The sequence below is a fragment of the Pseudocercospora fijiensis genome (genome assembly GCF_000340215.1).
Source record: "Pseudocercospora fijiensis CIRAD86 unplaced genomic scaffold MYCFIscaffold_3, whole genome shotgun sequence".
Lineage (NCBI taxonomy): Eukaryota > Fungi > Ascomycota > Dothideomycetes > Mycosphaerellales > Mycosphaerellaceae > Pseudocercospora > Pseudocercospora fijiensis.
In genome coordinates, this window is record NW_006921534.1 from 668,167 (window position 1) to 691,712 (window position 23,546).

The 23,546-nt window shown below is 50.3% G+C and overlaps 6 protein-coding genes across 6 annotated transcripts; 3 read left to right on the plus strand and 3 right to left on the minus strand.

Annotated features, from left to right (window-relative positions):
- Positions 1-1,169: 1,169 nt before the first annotated feature.
- On the plus strand, positions 1,170-2,264 carry MYCFIDRAFT_187110 (uncharacterized protein; the record flags this gene model as incomplete). The annotated part of the gene is made up of 3 exons (XM_007926279.1): positions 1,170-1,208; positions 1,264-2,157; positions 2,235-2,264. The coding sequence occupies 3 exons, from the start codon at positions 1,170-1,172 to the stop codon at positions 2,262-2,264; spliced, it is 963 nt and encodes a 320-aa protein (XP_007924470.1).
- A 784-nt stretch (positions 2,265-3,048) lies between these two features.
- Positions 3,049-4,738, minus strand: MYCFIDRAFT_44394 (uncharacterized protein; the record flags this gene model as incomplete). Its single annotated transcript, XM_007926068.1, has 5 exons — positions 3,049-3,720; positions 3,841-3,967; positions 4,058-4,425; positions 4,479-4,609; positions 4,663-4,738. 5 exons carry the CDS (start codon positions 4,736-4,738, stop codon positions 3,049-3,051), a joined length of 1,374 nt encoding a protein of 457 aa, XP_007924259.1.
- Positions 4,739-8,873: 4,135 nt separating this feature from the next.
- On the plus strand, positions 8,874-10,964 carry MYCFIDRAFT_65421 (uncharacterized protein; the record flags this gene model as incomplete). Its single annotated transcript, XM_007926142.1, has 2 exons — positions 8,874-8,919; positions 9,001-10,964. 2 exons carry the CDS (start codon positions 8,874-8,876, stop codon positions 10,962-10,964), a joined length of 2,010 nt encoding a protein of 669 aa, XP_007924333.1.
- Positions 10,965-11,160: 196 nt separating this feature from the next.
- Positions 11,161-12,606, minus strand: MYCFIDRAFT_172911 (uncharacterized protein; the record flags this gene model as incomplete). Its single annotated transcript, XM_007926280.1, has 8 exons — positions 11,161-11,176; positions 11,207-11,217; positions 11,251-11,340; positions 11,376-12,189; positions 12,218-12,310; positions 12,343-12,434; positions 12,464-12,507; positions 12,534-12,606. 8 exons carry the CDS (start codon positions 12,604-12,606, stop codon positions 11,161-11,163), a joined length of 1,233 nt encoding a protein of 410 aa, XP_007924471.1.
- On the plus strand, positions 12,605-22,513 carry MYCFIDRAFT_214521 (uncharacterized protein; the record flags this gene model as incomplete). Its single annotated transcript, XM_007926281.1, has 1 exon — positions 12,605-22,513. One exon carries the CDS (start codon positions 12,605-12,607, stop codon positions 22,310-22,312), a length of 9,708 nt encoding a protein of 3,235 aa, XP_007924472.1. The 3' UTR covers positions 22,313-22,513.
- An 8-nt stretch (positions 22,514-22,521) lies between these two features.
- On the minus strand, positions 22,522-23,319 carry MYCFIDRAFT_84145 (uncharacterized protein; the record flags this gene model as incomplete). The annotated part of the gene is made up of 1 exon (XM_007926282.1): positions 22,522-23,319. The coding sequence occupies one exon, from the start codon at positions 23,317-23,319 to the stop codon at positions 22,522-22,524; it is 798 nt and encodes a 265-aa protein (XP_007924473.1).
- Between the last annotated feature and the right edge of the window lie 227 nt (positions 23,320-23,546).

The window sequence follows — 23,546 nt, forward strand, 5'->3', positions numbered from 1 at the left end:
CTAGCGCTAGCTCTTAAGCCTCTATTAACTTAGTATTAGTCGGCGGCCGCGATAGGAGCGATAGATAGCCTCTTAATCGCTAGTATATTCGCGAATATAGGTTAGTTGCCCTCTTAATCCTATATACCTCTCGTATACTAAGATTGACTAATTTAGCCTATAGTTTATAGTACCTCGAAACGACGCGTTCTACTACCCTTTCCGCCCTCTCTATCTTAGTTAACTACTTAGTATATACTCTCTTTGCCTTTTTGCCTTTTTTACGCCCTATAGCTACGATTATATACAATCCGTATAGTAGAAGAGAAGGAATAGGAGAATACGCGCTTTAGAATAAGGTGGACGCGCCTGCTAAGGATTATATAAGAAAATAGCGGTAGTAAGGTCTATAGCTACTACACACTCGGATAAGGCTATCTATATAATATTTGGACTCGCGGTTTATAATAGCATCTACCTAGATATCCGAATGGGACTGGAAAGTACGATTATATCGAGATTTACGTGTGGCCTACTAACAAATCGCGATTTTACGTATAGCCCATTTCCCCGCGATCAGCGGGCGTGAAGTGACTGACGAAACCCCGGATAGCCCAGGCATAGAGAGGCTCAATTCTCCCTCCGGCACGTGTGAAAGCAGGGATCAAGCGAGCCGACATTTTGCATACACGCAATAATAATGCATGCAACAAATTGACATCTTCCGGCGCCAAGTGTTCTTTTTGCTGAGCGTTCGCATTCAGCAGCTCATTTCTGCCGTGAGTTGCAATTTAGCCGTGTCGCGCGCAGCCCCACGAGTTGAACGATGGCCTGCCCCGCTACAGCTCGCAGTGCCAATGGGGCACCACACCTCAAGAGATGCATTCTGCCGCGAGCAGATAAATTTGGAAAAAGTTGTTGAAAAATGTTCCTAGGTACCGCCCAGGAGCCGCTTGTCCCACAGATTCTTCGCGAAACGTAGTTGGTTGGCAATGAGCGTGCCCGTTATAAAAAGGCGAGTGCCCTGCAGCATCATTGGAACCGAAACTAAGTCAACTTGCAGATCCGTTGCATTATTCTTTTCTCGTACACCAACCTTTTCCTCACCTGTAACATTTTCACTCAGACACTCTCCTGCAGTGACACCTCCAAATATCCAGAACCGCCTATCAACCAGAAGCTACGCAAAGATGGCATCGCCACAGATCAAGCTTAACAACGGCAAGCAGGCAAGTCTGAGCAGCATTGATCATTGCAAAAGTGAGAGGCATTGACGCAGACTAGATGCCGCTTGTCGGGTTTGGCCTCTGGAAGGTCAACAATGATACCTGCGCCGATCAGGTCTACAATGCCATCAAGACTGGTTACCGCCTCTTCGATGGTGCTTGCGATTATGGCAACGAGAAGGAAGCCGGCGAAGGTGTAGCACGCGCGATCAAGGACGGACTTGTCAAGCGTGAAGATCTCTTCATCGTCTCCAAGCTCTGGAACTCTTTCCATGACAAGGAGCGCGTTGCACCAATCACTGAGAAGCAGCTCAACGACTGGGGCATTGACTACTTCGATCTCTTCATCATCCACTTCCCAATCGCGCTGAAGTACGTCGACCCATCCGTTCGATACCCACCCGGTTTCTACGACGAAAACGACAAGCTCTCCCTCAGCAAGGCAACTCTCCAGGAAACTTACCACGAGATGGAAAAGTTATACGAGCGCGGTTTGATCAAAGCCATCGGTCTCTCCAACTACAACGGCGCCCTCCTCCTCGACGTCGAACGCTACGCCAAAACCATGCCCCAGGTCCTCCAAATCGAACACCACCCCTACCTCGTCCAACAAGACTTACTCGATCTCTGCCAAAGCCGCGGAATCGCCGTCACCGCATACTCCTCTTTCGGCCCACAATCCTTCCTCGAACTCAACATGCAAAAGGCAAAAGACACCCCTCTCCTCTTCGACCACACCGATATCAAAACCCTCGCAGCCAAACACGGCAAATCCCCGGCTCAGATCCTCCTTAGATGGGCCACGCAGCGTGGTATCGCTGTGATTCCTAAGAGCAATAATCAAAACCGCCTGGCGCAGAACCTTGATGTTTGTAGTTTTGATCTTGAGGATGCGGAGATTAAGCAAATCTCGGCTTTGGATCGGGGGCTCAGGTTTAATAATCCTTTGAATGTAAGTTTTTTTTTTCATTCACGCTTTGCAGAGCTTTGGTGGGTGGGGTTTTGGCTGATGTGGATGACTCTATCTAGTATGGTATTCCGGTCCCGATCTTTGCGTGAGTGGATTGCGAGGGGGTGGGGTGGGGCGTGGCGTTGAGGAGGACTCGGAATCTATGTATATTCAAGACTGTCCACCGAACACAAGCACTGCGCAATAATCACAAGCAGCTTTTGTTGACAGAGCTCACCGTTTGTGAAGTCCCAACTTGCCTAAGAACCCTTGCCATTTCTTGTAGTAGCTAGCTATCGAGAATCTACGACCTGACGAGTTACGACGCATTTGCACTTCTATTAGTCCTAACGAAGCAATGGGATAAGATCCCAATACAAAATACCTAGAACTTTTTTATCTATTAGACGTACTGCTTCCCTTATTATAAGAATCCTAGGAGTTTGAGTGGGCTTTTTCTTATCATCGAAAGAGTTGTGGGATTTTTTGTTCGAGAATATCTGAGGTATCGTTCCATATACTGTGGTGCTCGTAAAGCGGCGAATGTTGTGAGTTTGGTCGTGAGGGATGGTGGTAGGGAGGGATGGAGGGGTTTCTGGGAGATGTTAGTCGTCGTTCGTGCCGGCACCATGGCAAGGAGAAATCGGTTCATCATATGCTTTGTCTTATTCATTCCTTCACATGTGCAACGTTGCTGCGCCTAGGTATATAGTGCTGTGCTGTGACCACGATCGGCAGCTATGGTACAACGATAAAAATGCCATCGCCCCCAAATGTCAGTCATGCTCATATGCGCTCGTGCCTGCCCTGCCCTGCCCAGGAACCCAAATGTGCCTCTCAAGGCGTCTGAGACTCTCCACAACTCCTTGCCATGCATGCAAATCCCGGAAATTCCTATGCGGTAAGGGCGGAAGATATTCCAAGTATCGACATGCCCGCAAACGCACCAATCATGCATAAATGCTTCGAATGCGTCAGATCCAAGCTTTCTGCGAACAGCTGTAATGCAACACTGGCAAGAATGCCTGCTGTGACGGCAAACATGCCTCCGTAGACTGCCTCGCTCGGCTCCCATCCACGCTTGCCTGCGGCCTTGAACCACAGCGCCGCGACACCGGCGCCGAGCGGTTGTGATAAGCCCCCGAGGGCGAAGGATATGAGCATCGCCTTCAATCTGTTGTTGATGGCGAGGTATAAAGGTAGCGCCATGGCGAATCCTTCGGTGATGTTGTGGATGAAGAGTGCTAGGAAGACCGACACGCCGAGCTTAGGATTCGCGTGATTTGTGGCGTATGTGATGAAGCCTTCGGGTAGCTTGTGCAATGCGATCGCGATAGATGTTTGAAGGCCGATGTTGAGAAATGCATTCGTCGGAACGTGGTGATGGTGGGGATGGTCGAGATCTTCCTCGTCCAATTCGTGCGAGTCTTCGGAATGGTGCGAATGCGTCTTATGGGAACGGTTGTTGCTGCCGACGGCCGTGGCAGAGCTGTCATCTGAGGGTTCTTCGATGTTGGCGTCAGCCGCTCCTTCTGCAGCTGCTCGCGTGTGCGGTCTTGCTAATGGCTCTTCTACTATTTCCGCCAGTAGTGGAGTCGATTCGGTGGCTGTCACGCTCTTAGTTGCGGCAGGTCGCTGAGCTCCTGACGTTGGTTTCGGTGCCTTGAATCCACCTCTACCATTCACGCTTTTGAAGCAGTCCGATTGACAAAGGTCGCTGTAGCCATAACAAGGGCCATCACATGTGCACGATGGATCTTTGCCGGTAGTCAGCTTTGAGACGCCCTCCTTTATTCGACTTTGCAATGTCGTTCTGCGCTCCATCGTTTCGGGGCGCCTCTCGGATGTTCGTTCATCGTGCTCCGACTCTATGCTCGCAAGATGCGAGTGACTTTGACTTGACAAGCACGATGAGCGATGCGAGGAAGTCCTTTGGTGTGTCTGGGGGCGTGCATAGGTTCGATGGGAATTCTGTCGTTGTGTACTTGTTCTTCGAGGATGTTGTGATTTGGTGTGGTGATGATGGTCGTGACCGTTCGGGGGATGGTTATGTTCGCGCTCCTTGTGAGCTTCCTCGTCATCATGCTTATGTTCGCAGTCAACCACGTTGTGCGGTATGAAGCGATGCATGATACGAGAGATGATCTGAATGCCGGCAACGCCAGCAATAAAGCAGGCGATCAATATCCAAGCGGCTGTCTTTGCATCGTAGCCGCCTTTTATTAACGAGCTCTTTGCAGACGGCAGCATACTGTACAGCGCGGAGAACAACTATAGACGCATTAGTGGGCACTCTCGTGGAAGCAGACAGGGACCTCTCTCACCATCACCCCGAAACTCAAACTTAGAGAGACGGAGAGAAACACATCGCTGTCTTGAATCTTCCACCCCGCCTTACCGGGAAACTGTCGAACGACAATGTCGATGCATATGAACGAGGCTCCGAATATGCAAGCTGAAATGGATGTCAGCATGGCAGTCCTCTATGGCAGATTGCGGCGGACATACCAATTCCACTCAAACCGGTCATGATCCAACCCCGGTCGTCGTTGGAAAGACCGACGTTATTGAAGTTATGATGCATATTGATTAATGATGTCTTTGGGCAGCAACAATAATATGCCTCGAAGGCTGCAGCAAGAAGAGTTGCGCTCCTCGGCTCTTCTCGCGTGAGGCCACGCTGTGACTGTGCAACGGTCGGGTCACCAGGTGGTGTCGCCCACGTTGTACGTTGTGTTTCGAGGAGTCCGGTCCCTCCCTTTATTATCGAATCTCGACGCGGTTTCGCCTCGCCTCGCCTCGCCACGCCTCACCCCACGCACCGCCGCATGCCCAGATCCTGCCAGAAGCCGACGACGTGCGTGTTCGATGGGAAATCAATCGATAGAAGGGTCAAGGTACGGCAGGTGTCACGGAGGAGTGTGCCTCCTGACCGAGTCTCACTCTCCGCGCGTCTGCGGAAGGAGCTGCATGTCATGAACCTGAACACTGTCGTCCATCAAGGTGTCGCCATTAGCCTTTGTCAAAAACAAGATCTCGCGTTTGATTCGCTGCTCGCTCATCGGCGCTAGGCGCGCGTAGAGCATCCGAATCGGAAGTCACGTTTGCTGGGAAGGGCACTGATTTCTTGATTTCTTGGTACGCGCGCAGCCTGCACAAAGACCCATCCCCTTAACCGCCTCCGTGGTTAAGTCCGTCGAACACCCACCCTGGCAATCCCCTTGTCAGGTTCCACTTTCCATGCTAAATCCGGTGTGGCCCTATACAAAACTGCATCGCCCCTCGAACAGCGATCGTATCCGATTAAGGCTCGGATTTAGCCGTAGTAGAGCTTAAGGTTAAGAAGCCGACACTCTTACGAGTCGTCGCTAGTAAAGGTTCTATAGTCTAAACTCTACTAAGTAAAGGTATAGAAGGTATAGAAGAAGGTATATAATAGAAGCGCTAAGTACGCTATCGAGATAGGTATATAGACTATATAGACCGCAGATTAAGACCTTCTAATAACTAATTAGCTACTAACCGAGTCTCGGCTATCTCGTATACGCTGTCGACTAAGTCGCTATAAGCTTAGTAAAGAGACACTTCTAGCACTAATTAAACCGCCGAGTCTACTTAAAAAGTAGTTTAATATTAGTCTACTTATAGCTAAGGTTAACCGGCTCGTAGAGGCAGTAAGGGACTTAAGGGTAGATATAAACCTCCTATAGAAGGAGGTTAAGAAAGAGGTTAAGAAGGAGGTTGCGGAGTCGCCTATAGTAGTTACTAGCTCTGCCGAAGAAGGCTCTCGAAGTAAGGCAATAGTTATTAAGAGGGCGGAGTTTAAGGCACTCTAGTTAAAGGTTAAATAGCTATATAAGACGATTGCCTCGCTTATAAAAATGTAGTATGCTTTAAATGCCGGCTATAAAGCTAACTTATCGGTAGTAGCGACTATTGTTAATCGCTAGCGGAGGTTAAAGAGCCCTCCGGCTTTAGGCTCTTAGGGAAGGTATATAGATTAGGCTAGTTGTGCTATGTTAAGTTATATGCCTTATATAGGGTAATAGGACTATAATACAAGCAGGCGTATATTAAATAGTATTTATCCTTCTTATTAAGAGGCTAGTATTTGAAGCCCTAAGCGGTCCTTACGTGCTTATAGAGATAGCAACGCTAGCGCTTAAGAACAGGCTTCTAGGAGTATATAGCGTTACCCCTATAAGCGAGGCGGCGAGCTTCTTTAGTAGTAGGAAGGCTATCGCCCTTCCTAATCTAATAGCGCTTCTATCGAGCTCTGCTAGTATTATAGGTATAACCTACGACAAACTAGCCTTGTTACCTAAGCGGCGGAGGCGTTAGCGTACGATTAGCCTTTGCCGTCGCCTCTATAGCGAGGCGAGTATTCTTCTTACTTTGTGCCTTCTGTACTGTTTGCTGCGCTAGTTTGACTCTAAACTCGCGTTAGTTATTAAAGTCCTTGTCCTTCTTATTGCTACGAAGAAGTATATATACGTTAATAATAGCGGTATTAAGTAGGAAGTAGAATAATAGATACTAACCCTTCCTTAACTTATACTAAGAGGAATAATAGAACCGGAGCTGATTATAGATATCTACGCTACCTGTATAATTATTATAGCGAGCTGTAATGCTTAGTAATAACTTCGGTTCTCGTTTTTCTTTCTAGTAAGGTCGTACGTAGTTATCGATAAAAGCGTTATTACTAGCTCGTAGGCGTACTCGGAGGCGTATTTCTCGGCTTCGTAGATTAATAGCATTCGTAAGGAACTAAACGAGATTTCTGTCCTACTAGACAACCGCTACTATACTATAAATTACCTTATATAGCAGTATATCGAATAGGAAATAAGTCGTCTTACGGTTTAGTAGTAGAAAGGTCGATTTCTTCCGCCCTCCCTTTTTTAGAAGCTAACCTAGTTTCTCGAATTTAGCGCCTCTCTAAGGCTATAATAAGGAGCTAGACCTTACTATGCTAGTCGCTCCGATGCCGAGATGCTTTAATATAGTAAATAGGACTATATTGTTAAATAGGTTGTCTATAAATATATAGAAGTAGTATGTTTAGAAAGGAAGTTATAGTAACAATCGGAGAACAGCGATTCTTAGCGGACTTAGCTTCGCGCTAAGATTAAGTCTATAGGCGTAGTTAGTCGGTTATATACTACTAGGCTCGCTTACGGCGCTTTCCGAGCTTTCTATAGCTTCCGAGTAGTTAGCGCCTCTTAAGGCAGATATATAAAAGTCGACTTTTATTTTATTAACCTCGTAGACACTACTTATTCTATTGTAACTACTATCCTTAGCAAGGCTATTAAGCCTGTCTCGGCGCCGCTTATTACTCTCCTTCGCTCGCTTAATTACCTCGGCGCTAGTAAGCTACTCTCGAACGATAACTAGCCGCTCGAGGATTCTTATTACAAATTCGTCCGTTTCGACCTCCTAAGAATGCTACTTTCGAGAGCTTAAGAATAGGAAGGAATATAGGTACCCGTCCTTATATAAGTATAGGATATAGTATCCGATAGGTATTAGCTTTCCTCGCATTATTATTATATAACTAGATCGGCCTATAAACCGGATTATAGACTCGTCGATAGATATATTACTTCTAAGAAGAATAACGCTCTTAAACCTCTCTCGTAATAGGTCCGCTAACGGTAATATCTACGACTACGTAGGCAGTCCAAAGCCCCTTAGAATAGGACTTCTATACTATAGAGCGGCCTTAATCTATCGGAAGCGCTACTTACTTATATAATCGGTAATTAGATATATAGGCTAGTATTTGTCGTCCCTTTAGTAATCCGACTTATTAGCTATTTAGATCGCCGATATATAGATAATAAGGGCTACAAAGATTAATATATCTTTACGCCCTACTAGTTTCTAAGGGTATCTAGATATAACAATCTTAGGCTCCCTATTGCGGCTAATTCGGGGGTTTCTAGCCTTATCTAGTTTAAACTCTTCTTAGGTCTCTATATACTTATTAGTATACTTAACTAGCCTATCTATAACCTTATTAGTCTATAGGAGGTTAAAGAACTCGTACTGTACGTCGTCTACCTTCGAGAGGTCCCCTTATAGGTAGATAGGCAAGTTAACCTTCCGCTAGCGCTTAGTTACCTCTAATAGCTTAAATAGGTCTTCTTTTAGGTCGTCTTCTACTAGATAGTAGAGGCTACCGGCTCGGTTGTCTATACTAACAGTCTTAATTAGGTCGTCCTTATTTCTAGCATTATATAGCTCTTTATCTAACCCTCGAGGCACCGCTATTATTGTTGCTATCGCTATCTTATAGAATAGACCTTCTATCTACAAATAGACGTACTTATCGTACTTAATAGGGTTACTATAAGCCTCCTTAACCTGTTATAGCTACCCTTAGTTATTATCTTCTTTATTAGCTTCTATACTATCGATAATAGTAGCTTAAAAGCGGTTTAAGCCGTCTATTATAGCTGCTAACTTAGTAGGTTAAACTTTATAGTTTAAACCTTTAAGAGTTAGAATTCAGTCTCCGAGAGCGGCGGCGACTAGAAGAGGCAAAGCGCTATTATAAGCGAGTCCAATTGAGCCTTGTCTATTTACCTGCAGAGCGGCTTCTATATGCTAACTATGTGGACACTGTAGGGGTTGATCCCTGTTTACCCGACGAACGCCGACCAGCAACGAGTTAACCAAGGGGATCAAGCTCATCTGGACACTCTCTCGAAATGGCGCACACCCACGCAGACAAGCTTCTGCAGCGACCGCTGTATGGTGGGTACATTGTAAAATTGCATGGCGTCGAGGAATATGGCGGCTGGCATGTGACAAGCCTCGTCAACTGACCGCTCCTAGTCTTTGACCTCCCCGAAGAGATCCTGTATACTCTGCAGCTCAAGACCCAGCCAACTGCGCCCCCAGAACCAGAAACGCCCTCACCGCAACCCGCCACTCCAGAGACACCTCGGCCAGAAGATGGCGCGCCGTCCAACGCAACATCATGTCGTCTCTGCGGCCTCACCTTTGCCAGTCTACTCGAGCAGCGCAGCCATGTCAGATCCGACTTTCACAGTTACAATATAAAGCAGAAGCTACGTGGAAAGCAGGCTGTGACTGAAAGTGAATTCGAGAAGCTCGTGCAGGATTTGGATGAGAGTCTGTCGGGATCGGACTCTTCAGACTCGGAAGACGAGAGTGACGGAGAGAAGAAAGACTCGACGCTGAGTGCGTTGCTCAAACGGCAGGCGAAAGTCACTCATGGCGACGCTGATGATGCGCCAACAAAGCAGCCCAAGCGCGATTCCGGCAAGCCTCCTCTGCTGTGGTTCTCTACGCCGAAGCTGCCTTCCAACACCTCTCTCGCCATATACCGGGCCATATTCTCAACTTCAGAGCAGGAGCATGAAGAGAAGCTGGTGGATACGATCAAGCAGAAACAGCTTGCTGCAAAGCCCCCACCCAACCCGCTGCAGCAGAAGAAGCTGGAGAAGGATGAGGAGGAGGGTGGGGTCCGACTACCAGCCTCGATGATGCCAAAAAATACCAGCGCTGCTGGTCCGCACTACTTTCTCTGCATGATCGGTGGTGGCCACTTTGCCGGCATGCTGGTGTCTCTCACGCCCAAGCTGACGAAGAAAGCCGGCCAAGACGACCGATCTGCTACGGTAATAGCGCACAAGACTTTCCATCGGTACACTACACGTCGGAAACAAGGTGGCTCACAAAGTGCCAACGATAACGCGAAAGGCAATGCACATTCTGCCGGGTCAAGTATACGAAGATATAACGAAGCAGCACTGACACAGGAAGTGCGCGAGTTGCTTGCTGAATGGCGAGAGATGATCGACAGTGCTGAGCTGCTGTTCATCAGAGCAACGGGAAGCACCAACAGACGCACGCTCTTCGGCCCTTACGAAGGACAAGTGCTGAATTCCAGAGACGCACGGCTGCGAGGCTTTCCCTTCAGTACGCGTAGAGCGACGCAGAATGAGCTCATTCGCTCCTTCACCGAGTTGACGAGAGTCAAAGTCGCCACTGTGGACGAAGCAGCCCTAGCAAGACAAGCTGAAGAGGCCGCTCACGCTGCCGTAAAAGCAGAAGCTGCGGCCAACGGTAAGCCCAGTACGCCAAAGCCAGCAAAGCCCTCGAAAGAAGACGAAGAGGCAGCATTGCACACACAGCAACTGCAAGCCCTCATCCGACGAGCGAAGGCCCCTGCAATGCTATCCTACATCCAGTCCAACAGCCTAAGTCCTGATTTCCGCTTCTTTCCACTCGATCTCAATCATCATGCACCGACACCACTTCACCTTGCAGCAGCATCCAACAGTCCCGCCTGCGTCACTTCCCTTCTTGTCAAGGCCGGCGCAGATCCATCAATCCGGAATGGCGATGGCAAGTCTGCTTTTGATATCGCTGGTGATCGCGCCACCCGAGACGCATTTCGCCTTGCTCGCTCACAGCTTGGAGAGTTGAAATGGCCTTGGGATGAGGCTGGCGTGCCAGCTGCTATCTCACAAGCGGATGCCGATGCACGCTCTGCTCGCGAGAAGGACGAGAAGGCTGCAGAGTCCGCAGCTGAGAAGCAGAGACGGCAAGCTGAGCTTGAGAGGATCCGGAAAGAAGACGCGGAAAAGCAGACGGCGCAGAAAGAGAAGAAGTTTGGCAAGGGTAGTGTGCTTGGCAAGCCGGTTGTGACTGCTGAAGAGAGAAGGATGGAGGAGGCGCGAGGCATGACTGATGAGATGAGGATGAGGCTCGAACGAGAGAAGAGGGCCAGGGCTGCAGAAGAGCGCATGAAGAGGTTGCAAGGTAGATAAAGACCTATCCTCTCTTCATAGTCGCTGCCAAGCGCGCCGGCTTCTCTGCGTTTCACTTCAATCTCGGGCAGGAGAGTGTGGTGAAGGGCAGGTCAAGGAGAAAGGCAGGCCTCTCGCTCGACTAATTATCATTCACTTACGCAAGGCATAAGGCGGTGAGTCTAATCTTTGCATCTGCCTACGGTCAAGTGAATGTTCAGCCTGTGGCAGCGCTTCACTGCCAGTCATCACATGAAAGCCACAAACGCTTCTTCTGGCCATCTTAAAATCTCTAACCTAGTCGCACGACGCATCTCCGCCCTTCGAACCTCCAAACCTCATGACGCCGCCCCCTCTTCACCCCCCACCCAACAACCCTACTGCCGCTCTCCTCCACCTCACCCTCCAATCTCTCTACCTCCTCCCTCCCACGCTCCATGTCCCCTCGGGAAGCTTGGGGATCCATCCTCGCAAGCTCCATCGCCGTGACGTACTTCCTTCAGCTATCTTTCTCACTCGCCAATACGATTTTGGTAACATGAATGCGCTTGACTTCGCGGACACTTGGTTTTTGTGGGTTACGACTGTTTGGGGGATTGCGGTTACTGTGGGTTTGCGAGGTTTGGGTTTCTGGTGCTGGGGAGGAGGTGAGGGGGAGGTAGCTTGGAGTGTGGGTGGGTATGAGGAGATGCACTTTCGGTTGGGTGCTTTGGAATGGCGGGCAGATCGTAGCATCATGCTATCGGGTGGTGGGCTGCTTGCCTTCGACGAAACTGCTGAATGGCATGGCATGAGGTCGATACTCCAACATTCGGCGTTTGTGGGTCTGTTGCTTTTGTTTCTTGGTATGTGTAGTGCGGTTGGAGAGGGTTGGGGGGGGGGATTTGATTTCTGTGGATTGAGTGGGTATGGGTGTTGGAGATGGAGAGGCAGAGGTGAGGTCTTGAAAACGAGACTATAACGTTCATAAACCTCTTGAATCATACTGTTCTGACCACTTTGCCTAACAACCTGGATGATGACCCTTGCTTGGCTTTTGTCCAAAGTCTGCTTCTGCACGTATACTCTCGTCGTCTCAGCTCCTGCCGCAGAACCTAGACCGGTTGCTGAACTTCCTGTATGATATGCGAGGCCGCCGCTCGGTTGACCATCAACATTACATGTATTGTTGTTGATGCTCGGCTCGGTCGAAAAGATCAGGATGCAGGCAAGCTGATGACGTACGGCTTGGGAGCTGCGAGGGGCGCTACACGCATCCATACGTGCACCTACACGCGATCCTTCGATCGATCTTTCCTTGATCTGCCCACCCTACTGCGACGGCGACTGCGACTGCTACTGCGCGGGTGTACTTCAGCTTTCCGCTCCTTTGACGCCGCACAGTGCACCTTTCTTTCACCTTGCAACGAACACGAATTGATCCAGCGTCCGCTTGCACCACACTGACGCCACCTCGATATCGAATCCTTCCCAGGCGCCCACCGAACGAACCTGCGGGCGGCGAAGAGCATTGATTGAACGAAGACATACGAAGTCATATGATGAGATGACGATATATCACGGCCTCATATCCATACCATAATTACCTACACCCTAGGCGCTCTCCATCCAGCACCACCACGACACCTCCCCGGCCAGGGTAACGGCCACCCACCGCCGCCATGGTGTTGGAGAGTCTGGTCGCCAACTTGCTCAATCGCTTTCTGGGCATGTATGTGCGCAATTTCGATCCGAAGCAGCTGAATGTTGGTATCTGGTCAGGAGACGTCAAGCTGCGCGACCTCGAATTGCGGCGCGAAGCTCTCGATCAATTCCACCTTCCTCTGAACGTTGTCGAAGGCCATATCAGTAGTTTGGTTCTGAAGATACCGTGGTCGAATCTGCGTGGCCAGCCTGTGCGAATACAAATCGAAGATGTCTTCTTGCTGGCTGCGCCGAAGGAGGATCAAGAATACAATGCGGAGGAGGAAGAGAAGCGTGCACATGCCGTCAAGATGGAGAAGCTGGACAGTGCTGAGCTGCTGAAGGAACGCAATACTGAGGGCATGTCTCAAGAGGAGCAACAGAAGCAGCAATCCTTCACTGCCGCTCTCACTACAACCATTATCGATAACGTGCAGATCCAGGTCAAGAATGTGCATATTCGATACGAAGATGCACTCTCCGCACCAGGACATCCTTTTGCTGCGGGTTTGACGCTGCAGGAGCTCAGTGCTGTCTCCACTGACGAGAACTGGAAGCCCACATGGATCGCCGGCACCAGCGCCACCACACACAAGCTCGCCACATTGGGATCTCTTGCTGTGTACTGGGATACTGATGCAGAACTCCTGGGCAGCGGCACTGGCGAGCAGCAGGACCTCGACCATCAAGCGACCATGGACAAGTTCCGCGAGCTCATCATCAAGAGCGACAGTGAAGCGATCAAAGACCATCAATTCATCCTCAAGCCTGTTTCTGGTCGAGCTGGTTTGGAGATGGACAAGACCGGCAAGTACGATCGACCGAAGATGAAGGCACGTCTGCTGTTCAACGAACTTGGTTTCGTGTTGGACGATCAGCAATATCGCGATGCGCTTATGCTGGTCGATCTCTTCCATTACTTTATTCGGCATCAAGAGTACCGAAAGTATCAGCCGGAGAAATCGCCCAAGGAGGATCCGCGCGCCTGGCTTCAATTCGCTGCCAAGGCAGTGCTTGATCGAATACACGACAAAAACAAGCGCTGGTCGTGGGCGTTTTTCGCAGAACGACGAGATGACCGCAAACGATACATCGAGCTCTTCAAAAAGAAGAAGCGCGAAGAGAAGCTCACGCCGGAAGAAACCACTGATTTGGACAAGCTTGAACACAAGCTCACGTACGAGGATCTTCGCTTCTGGAGATCTCTGGCGCGAAATGAGCTGCGAAAGGAGGGCTTCAAAAAGCCGCAACCGCAGAAGTCCACATGGACAGGCTGGCTCTGGGGATCATCGAACCAGAAATCGCAGAGTGATACTGCTGATGATAGTCAGATGTCAGAAGAGCAACGAAAAGAGCTTTACGACGCCATCGCATTCGATGAAAAGAAGAGCATTGCAGAGTCGGTTGATGCACCTCGAGAAGCAGTCAAGATGCAAGTCGACATGAATCTGAAGACCGGTAGCTTCACGCTAAAGCGCGACCCACATGGCAAGAAGCAGGAAATGCTTCGGCTGCTGTTTGATGACTTTAGTACCGAGTTCATTCAGCGAACCGACTCCACTCTGGTCGATCTCAGCCTCGGAGGCATGCGTCTCTACGACGGCTCGACCGAAGGCAATCTCTTCGAGCAGATGCTCACAGTCAAGGATGCCCCTCCTGTTCCTGACAAAGACAGAGTTCAGGAGCTGGGTGAAGATGGCAAGCCAATCCATAACGATGAGGACGATGAGGAAGAACCTGATCCATTCTTCGCACTCACCTTCGAGAACAATCCGCTCGACCACCGTGCAGACACTGCCTTGACCGTGAAGCTCAAAGCTATGGAGATTGTCTACAACCCCAACTTTGTCGTTCAAGTCACGAAGTTCTTCAAGCCTCCAGAGAAACACATGGAGTCTATTGGAGCTTTGATGGAGTCGGCAGGCTCGACAGTCGAGGGGATCCGGCAACAGACGAGGGCAGGTCTAGAATTTGCTCTCCAAGAGCACAAAACTATTGACGTGCAGCTGGATCTGCAGGCACCTCTAATCATCGTTCCAGACACTGTCACCAAGAAGAGCACTATCTGTCTCATTCTAGATGCCGGTCATGCCAGCGTTCGAAGTGATCTGATAGACAAGGAGACACTGCATGACATTCAGAACAAGCAGAAGCAGCAGTACAGCGAGAAAGACTTTCAGAAGCTGGAGTCGCTTATGTACGATAAATTTCAGCTGAAACTGGAGTCGACACAGGTCCTCATCGGTACGACCGTCGAAGATACCAAGTCGCAGTTGGAAGAAAAGGCAGAATCTCGCAGCTACCATTTGGTCGACAAGATCAACATGGACTTCCAGATTGCTACCTGCATCATCCCGAAGGCCACCGATCTGACCAAGTTCAAGATATCTGGACACTTACCGCTACTCCGAGCCAAGTTCTCTGATGAGAAGTACAAATCGCTCATGAAGCTTCTCGACTTTGCGATTCCAAAGTTCGATCAAGACGAGACGGCGAAGAAGAAAGATCATCGTCTATCAGTCCAAGAAGACAAGCTGAAGGCCCGACGCAAGAGCGACGCATCGAGACCTCGCAGCAGGTCCTTCCAACCTGGTCAAGCAGATCTGGCAAATGAGGTCGAACAGGGCGCTGAGAAGAAACAGCGTGACCGGCAGCGAGGCGGCAGCAAAGAGCAAGCGAAGAAGGAGCAGGAGAAAAATCCAGCACAGCGCAACTTCGAGTTCAAATTTACCGTGGACAAGTTGCAGGGCTCTTTGTACAAAGCAGATCCGAAGGGCAAGGAAGATCGGCTGCTCGTTGATCTTATCGCCGAGACTTTCTTCTTAGAATTCTACCAGCGGCCATTTGACATGGTGGCCGACGTCCGCCTGCGCTCGCTGGCTGTCGAGGATCACGTCGAAGAGAGCCCCGCTGAGGAGTTCAAGAACTTGATCTCCAGCGAAGATCTTGTCACCAAGAAGCAACAAGATCTGCTCACGATCCACTTCCAGATGGTGAACAAGGATCATCCTGAATTCCAGAGCAAGTACGAGGGTATCAAGACCAATCTTGATGCTAACGTTTCCACCATCAACCTGATGGTCACTCGAAAGACACTTCTGACCTTGCTGGACTTTGTCATGGTCACCTTCGCGCCTCCGCAAGACGCGAACGCCCAGCAGAGCGCACCAAAGAAAGCACTTGAAGACATTGATGAGGAGAGCGAACTGCAAGAGCAGAGGCCTGAGGCTGCTGACAAGATTCGCATCAAGGCCAACTTGAACCGCATTGCTGTCATTCTCAACAATGATGGCATACGTCTGGCGACTCTCAGCTTAACTTCTGCCGAAGTCAACGTCTTCCTCATGGGCAAGAAGATGAAAGTCGACGCCAGATTAGGTGCTCTTGACCTTGTTGATGATGTCAATCTGGGCGTCTCAGAAAACTCTGCTCTGAGACAGTTGGTCTCGATACAGGGCGATGACCTCGCTGACTTCAAGTACGAGACATACGATTCCGAAGCCTCAGACTATCCCGGGCATGATAACTCGATCTTCCTCCGCTCAGGATCGATCAAGGTCAATTTTGTCACTGAGCCATTCCGAAAGATTATGGAGTTCGGTGTCAAATTTGGCAAGATGCAGGCCATCTTTAATGCTGCGAGACAGGCTGCTGCAAATCAAGCGACAAAGGTGCAAGAATCTGCTGGCAAGATGCATTTCGACATCCTGATCAAGACACCTATCGTTGCGTTTCCGCGCATGGTCATTACTGACAATCCCGAGCGTGACACGGTGACTGCATATCTCGGTGAGATCTACGCCAACAACAAGTTTGTGCCGCTTGAAGGAGACGATGCAGGTGATACCGCCAACAAGCTGTCCGCTGGAGTTCACAACATTCGCTTGACCACGAACTTCCACTATGCTGCGAAGCAATCGGAGGAGCTTGAGATGATAGACAAAGTCAATCTTGACTTCAACATCACGCAGACGGAGCACAAGCCAGGCCGAGACCGGCCAGACATGGAGATTGAGGGATCGATGTCGAACATCAATATGCGCCTCACTGAAGCCCAGCTCAAATTCGTTCTTGAGCTGTCCAGAAACATTCCACAGGCGTTTGCACTTGAGGACTCCGATGAACTGGAGGACCAGGCAGAGGAAGAAGTGCAAGACGATATTGTGGAGCAAGCGCAAGCAGTGCAGTCCACCAACGGGCAAAAGACACCGCCGAAGGTCGAAGTGACGAAGCCGACACACCTATCACCTGAGCTAGGCACAGATGAGGACGCATGGACGAAGCTCGACCTGATCTTCAAGGTCGGCGCTATTGGTCTTGAGCTAATCAAAGGCGAAGGCGATAAGCCAGTCGGTGATCTCGAAGCTGCCAGTCTCTCGAAATTCTCGCTCAATGAGACAAGTGTTAAGCTGCGCATGATCAGCGATGGTGGCCTTGAAAGCGAGCTGCTCGTGCAGTCCTTCACCATCACTGACACACGTACGCGCGAAAAGAACAAGTTCCGCAAGATCATGTCGTTGATCAATGACGATGTCAAGCAGCAATTTATGGCCAGCGTGTCGATATCTGGCGGCAGCGAGAAGCACTTGATTGCTCTGCTTACGATTGACAGTCCACGGATCATCTTGGCCCTCGACTACTTATTCGACGTTCTGAACTTTGTGCAGAATGGTTTGAAGCAGGATGCGCCACTTGTCGTCGAGGAAGAAAGTGACCAGTCGGAAGATCCTGCCAGCCCTGACGATGCTAGCATCTCAACTCAAGAGCTTGTGGATCGCAAGCGTGCCGAGCATGAACAGAAACAAGAGGATGAGCCTGCAGGCATGAGTATCTCGTACCGCGTTAATATGGTGGATGTCCAGGTCATACTCATCGCAAACCCAACCATCAGCAATTCTGAAGCGATTGTTCTCAGCACCAAGCAGGTCTTGGCTTCCCAGCAGCACGCCATGACTTTGCAGGTAGAGAAGGTCGGCATGTTCCTCTGCAGGATGGACCAATTCGAGACCAACCGACTTCGCATCCTTGACGACTTTAGCATTCAAACGTCGCTGGATATGCGCTCGCAAAGTCGCGACTCTTCCTTGACAAGCATGCATGTCGACATTGAACCGCTAGTGCTTCGTCTCTCGTTGCGCGACATTATGCTCGCAATGCAGATCTTCAACCGGGCTTCTGCGATGTCCGGCGGCGGCGACAAGAAGATGGACGAAGAAGGCCCGAAGAAACTAGAGCAAGTCAAGAAGCAATCTGCAAAGTCTCAGAAGCAAGCCAAGTCTACCAAGCGCACCGCTGCGTCAACGTCGAAAGTGCAATCACAAAGCATCAGCACGAAGAAGACAAGCCAGAAGTCTAGCCAAGAGCAAGCTGCTGGGCCTGGCTCCGCTGTCTTGAAGCGGGAGGAGATGAAGGTCTCGATGGCTGGTATCCGTGTGGTGCTGATTGGAGACTTGCATGAATTGCCAATGCTCGACTGGAGCGTCAAGAAATTCGACGTGGATGTTCGTGACTGGACGGGCAACATGACTGCCGATACCAGTCTCGACACTTTCTTCAATGTCTACAACTTCTCAAAATCTGCTTGGGAACCACTCATTGAGCCTTGGCAGATGGGCTTCCACATGAGCAAAGAGACGAATCCAGACAAGCTCAGTGTCGAAGTGTACTCACGAAAGAGTCTTGAGCTTACCGTAACATCAGCGACGATCGCGCTTGCGTCGAAATCTGCTCGGTTCTTTAGCAGCGACGAGGATGTCTTGAGCAAGCCACGCGGTAACGACGCGCCATACCGAGTTCGCAATTGGACTGGCTTCGACGTGCATGTCTGGGCGAGCTCGGATTCCTCCGGTGATGATGAAGGACAAGCCGCGAAGCTGAGTGATGGCGAAGAACAGCCATGGCGCTTCGAGGACCCGACTACGACTCGTGAAACGCTGTCTCCGGAAGGCCAGACTGGCGTGATCGGCATCAGACTGGAAGGCAGCGGCTTCGACAGCATTGATCGCATCCAGGTCAATCGTGAGGGCGAGTCGCTTTACAATTTGAAGCCTCGCAAAGATAAGATCCAGCATCGCATGCTTGTGGAGGTCACTCTGGGAACAGACAACGTCAAATACATCACCCTGCGATCGCCGATGCTTGTGGAGAACCACACGCAAATACCGGTGGAACTCGGTATATACAGTCCTGATGAAGGCCACCTGATCAAAATCGAGAAGATTGCGCCTGGCGAGTCTCGGCCGGCTCCTGTGGGTGCGGCATTCATGCACTCTCTGGTTGTGAGGCCGGATCAAGGCTTTGGCTACACTTGGTCGAACGAGCGCCTGCACTGGAAAGAGCTCCTCAAGCGACCTGTGCGAGCACTTACTTGCCACGGCGAGCAAGACGCAAGCTCTCCATCGTTCTACTTCCAGATGCAAGCAGTTTTCGACAAGAACAATCCGCTCACTCAGGTCTATCCATATATGCGACTCCGGCTGACTGCGCCAATCGAGGTGCAGAACTTGCTTCCCTTCGACTTCAAATACCGCATCTACGACAGAAACACTAAGAAGGACTGGACCAACTTCCTACGCAAGGGTGGCGTCAGCCCAGTCCATGTGGTAGAGCTCTCTCACTTGCTGCTGATCAGCGTCGATATGCAAGACACTCCTTTCAAGGCAAGTGAGTTTGCTATCATCAATTCGGGCAACGATCGTGACTTCAAGCGGGAGAAGACTCTGAAGGTGCAAGACAAAAACAATCTAGAGCTGCGTCTCAAGATCCACTACTTCAACGTTCCAGACAGTGGCGGGGCCTTCAAGATCACGATATACAGTCCGTATGTCATACTCAACCGCACTGGACTTGAGCTCGATATCAGAAGCAAAGCGTACTTCGGTGCCACAAAGTCTGCTGCAGGTCAATTTGCAGACACGGAGGATGACGGTCAGAAGGCGCATCCATTCATGTTCTCCTTCCCGACGGACGATCAAAAGAATCGCGCGCTCATCAAAGTCGGGCAGTCTGCCTGGAGTCAACCGATCTCATTCGACGCGATCGGAGCGAACATTGATGTCAAGCTGCCGGCGGAGTCAGGAAGATCTGAAATGCATTGCGGTCTGAGTGTGACAGAAGGCGAGGGCAAGTACAAGCTGACCAAGGTTGTCAGCGTGACACCACGATTTATCGTCAAGAACAAGCTGTCAGAAGACATTCAGATCCGCGAACCAGGATCATCTGATGCCGCGACTTTGACGCCTGGCGAATTGCATCCTCTTCGCTTTCTCAAGCAGACGACCGGCCAACAGCTGAGCTTGTGCTTCCCTGGCGTTAACAATTCTTGGTCCTCGCCGTTTGACATCGCAAACGTGGGAAGCGTGCACGTCAAGCTTGCCAAGGCCGGTGAGAGGCAGAAGCTCATTCGTGTTGAGATCTTGATGGAGCACGCGATGATCTACCTTCATCTCAGCCTAGAAACGAAGCATTGGCCATTCTCGATGCGAAACGAGAGTGACCAAGAGTTTCTGTTCTGGCAGGCCAACCCCCATGTTGACGAGGACGAAGAGGATAGGACTTCTGGGTGGAAGCCAATCCGGTATCGCTTGCCTCCGAGAAGCATTATGCCATACGCGTGGGACTACCCTTCCACCAAGAACAAGAACCTCATTCTTTCTGCCAATGGCAAGGAGCGACATGTCAAGTTGGCTGAAATTGGCAATCTCATTCCCATGAGAGTTCCTGCAAAGGCCGATGGAGGACAACAGAGACCGAAAATCATCGACTTGAATGTCGTTGCAGATGGCCCTACTCAGACGCTTGTCATGTCCAATTACAAACCGCATAATAGCTTATACAAGCAAAAGTCAGCCTCGGCAAGTCAGAGTACTACGGCAGGCTTCGAAGTCAAGGAACAAGACACAAATGTCACAATGCGGGCTAGTGTTCGCTTTGCGGGCATTGGAATTTCCTTGGTCAACTCACAGCTGCGAGAACTGATCTACGCTACGTGGAGGGACATCGAGCTCAAGTACACCGACTCGCCACTTTACCAGACAGTAGCATTGACCATCAAGTGGATCCAAATCGACAACCAACTCTACGGTGGCATCTTCCCGCTGCTCTTCTATCCATCAGTTGTGCCCAAGACTGGCAAGGAGATGGAAGCACATCCGATTTTCCGTACGACTGTCACAAGAGTCAAGGACGACTCGTATGGAGTTCTGTATATTAAGTACTTCACGTTCCTGATGCAGCAGATGACCATCGAGATCGACGAGGATTTCATCTTCGCCGTTCTGGACTTCACGAAGGTACCTGGTGCCTCCTGGACAGAGGAACAAGAAGGACAGCTTGCTCCAGAATCTCTCGACGTGCCGGAGCCTGAGCAGGCGCAGTCTGGCCAAGACATTTACTTTGAACTGCTTCATCTTCAGCCAATGCAGTTCGATCTGTCGTTCGTCCGTACTGAGCGCATCAATGCGGAAGACACCGGCTCTAGCAGCAGCAACCCGTTCATGTTCGCAGTCAATGTCCTGACAATGTCCATTGGCAATGTCAACGATGCACCGATCCGCTATAATGCTCTGATGCTGGAGAATGCTCGGCTGTCCACAGGAGCTCTGATCTCGAACATCCGAAGTCACTATGTACAGGAGTCTCTCAGGCAGGTTCACATAGTGATTGGATCTGCTGACTTCCTCGGCAACCCCGTTGGTCTCTTCAACACCATCTCTTCTGGCGTTGCAGACATCTTCTACGAGCCGTATCAGGGTCTTGTTACTGACAGGCCCCAAGATCTCGGCGTTGGCATCGCAAAGGGAGCTAGCAGTTTCGTCAAAAAGAGTGTTTTCGGTCTCAGTGACAGTGTAAGCAAGTTCACTGGTTCGATCAGCAAGGGTTTGGCAGCCGCCAGTATGGACAAGGAGTTCCAAGATGCACGACGAATGTCGAGATGCAGAAATCGTCCGAAGCATGCGCTTTACGGCATCACGTCTGGTGGTAACGCTTTCGCCTCGAGCTTGGCTTCTGGTATTGGAGGTCTTGCAAGACAGCCTTTGCAAGGTGCTGAGAAGGAGGGAGCTGCAGGCTTCGTAAAGGGTGTCGGCAAGGGTCTCCTTGGACTGCCTACGAAAGCAGCGATCGGCGCATTCGACCTCGCATCCAGCATGGCCGAAGGCGTGCGAAATACAACCACTGTCTTCGATCAGGAAGGTCTTGATCGTGTTCGATTGACAAGATTCATTGGTGTTGACGGCATCGTGCGACCATACTCACAGCGCGAGGCTCTCGGACAGTTCTGGCTGAAGACCATGGACAACGGCAAATACTTCAATGAGAGTTACATTGCCCATCTCGAGCTCAACTCCGGCAGTCAAGGCGACTTACAGAGATCGAAGTCCAACCAGTCCCTCTCTTCCCCTACTAGCGCGAGACCATCCCAGCAGTCTGAGGCGACGATGTTGGTCATGGTGACCTACAACGCTATCATGCTTGTGCGCGCTAAGCGCCTCACCAGCGAATGGGAAGTCCCTTTGAAAGACATTCAGACCATTTCCAAGGAGAGAACAGGAATAAGTATCATTCTCAAGGGAGGCACGAACGGACCTTTCGTGCCCATCGCCGACGAACAGTCCAGGAACTGGTTGTACAGGCAAGTGGCAGTGGCCGTCAACGCCTATAATGATCGTTGGAATGCAAAGGGTTAAGTGATATGAGAGTGGTTTCAGCAGGCATCAAAATGGCATTCAAGGCAAGGCATCATGGTGGAAATATCAGAACCTGAGACAGCACACCTGGGGCAAGGCACGGCGTTTTCATTGCATTAGCGCATCGGCATGAGCGATCTTCAATTGGCCTCCTCTCCTATCATATCAAATCTATCCAAAACCGTTTCATGATCCTACTACAACAATCCTCACCAACTCATCCAAACACCCTGACCCTTCTCCTCCTCCTCCCTCCTCGCAACAGCCTCTTCATGAAACTCCTTCCACCCCCAACAACTCCACTCATACGGCACATCTCTCTCAAACTCTCCATACGTCTCCTCCCCACTCGTCTCCCTTCCTTCCTCCACACACACAAACCCTTTCCCTTCCATCTCCTCCCACAACTTCCTCGCATGCTCTACATACGCCATGCGCAAAGGATAACAGAAAATCGCTCGAGCATTGCGGTCTTTCTTCAGCCATGCGAAAACTGTGGAGGCTATTAAGACTGGGTGCGAGGTTGTGTAGCATGTGTCTGCTGCTAGGATTATTGAGGCGGAGGTTGGAGGGGTCGAGAGGGTCGGGAGGTGCAGGGTTTTGGGTGATGTCCAGTCGAGAGAGCCGGAGAGACATTGGTTTTGCTTGCTGTTGAGGGATATGTTCACGTCTATCCCCGGCAGTATGGAGGGTAGGTCTGTGAGGATTGCTGGCAGGGACCAGAGATTTGAGGCCGTGAGGCCTGTGAGTCCCGTTCCGGCTCCCAATTCGAGGATCGGGATGGGATCGAAGATTTGAGGAGGTTCTTTTTGTTTTTGTAGGGTTTTCACCCATTCTGCGGTTTTCCATCGATGGAGGAGGTTGGCGAGCACTGCTGATGCTCCCCAGGTGGCTAGGCTGAGATTTTCTGCTTTTATGCCGGCGAGTTCGCGGATTTGGATTGAGATTGTTGGGGAGTTTGAGGCGGAGGTTTTGATTTGGAAGGTGCGATGGGGGGAGGTTGACATTTTGAGATTGGGGGGTTTTTTTTCCTTTCTTTCTTTCTTTCTTTCTTGTAGATTGAATGTAAAATGTTTTTTGTGGTAGATTTTGTCTGGGAATTTGGTCTTTAGTGAAGCTTAGGCCGCCTTGGTGCGCTATTCCTCTTCGGGGGCTTTGCGAAAGGTAGTCTAAGGCAGTATCTAGACTTTCTACTAGATGTAAGATACTAGCTCTATTACTAATACTATAAAAA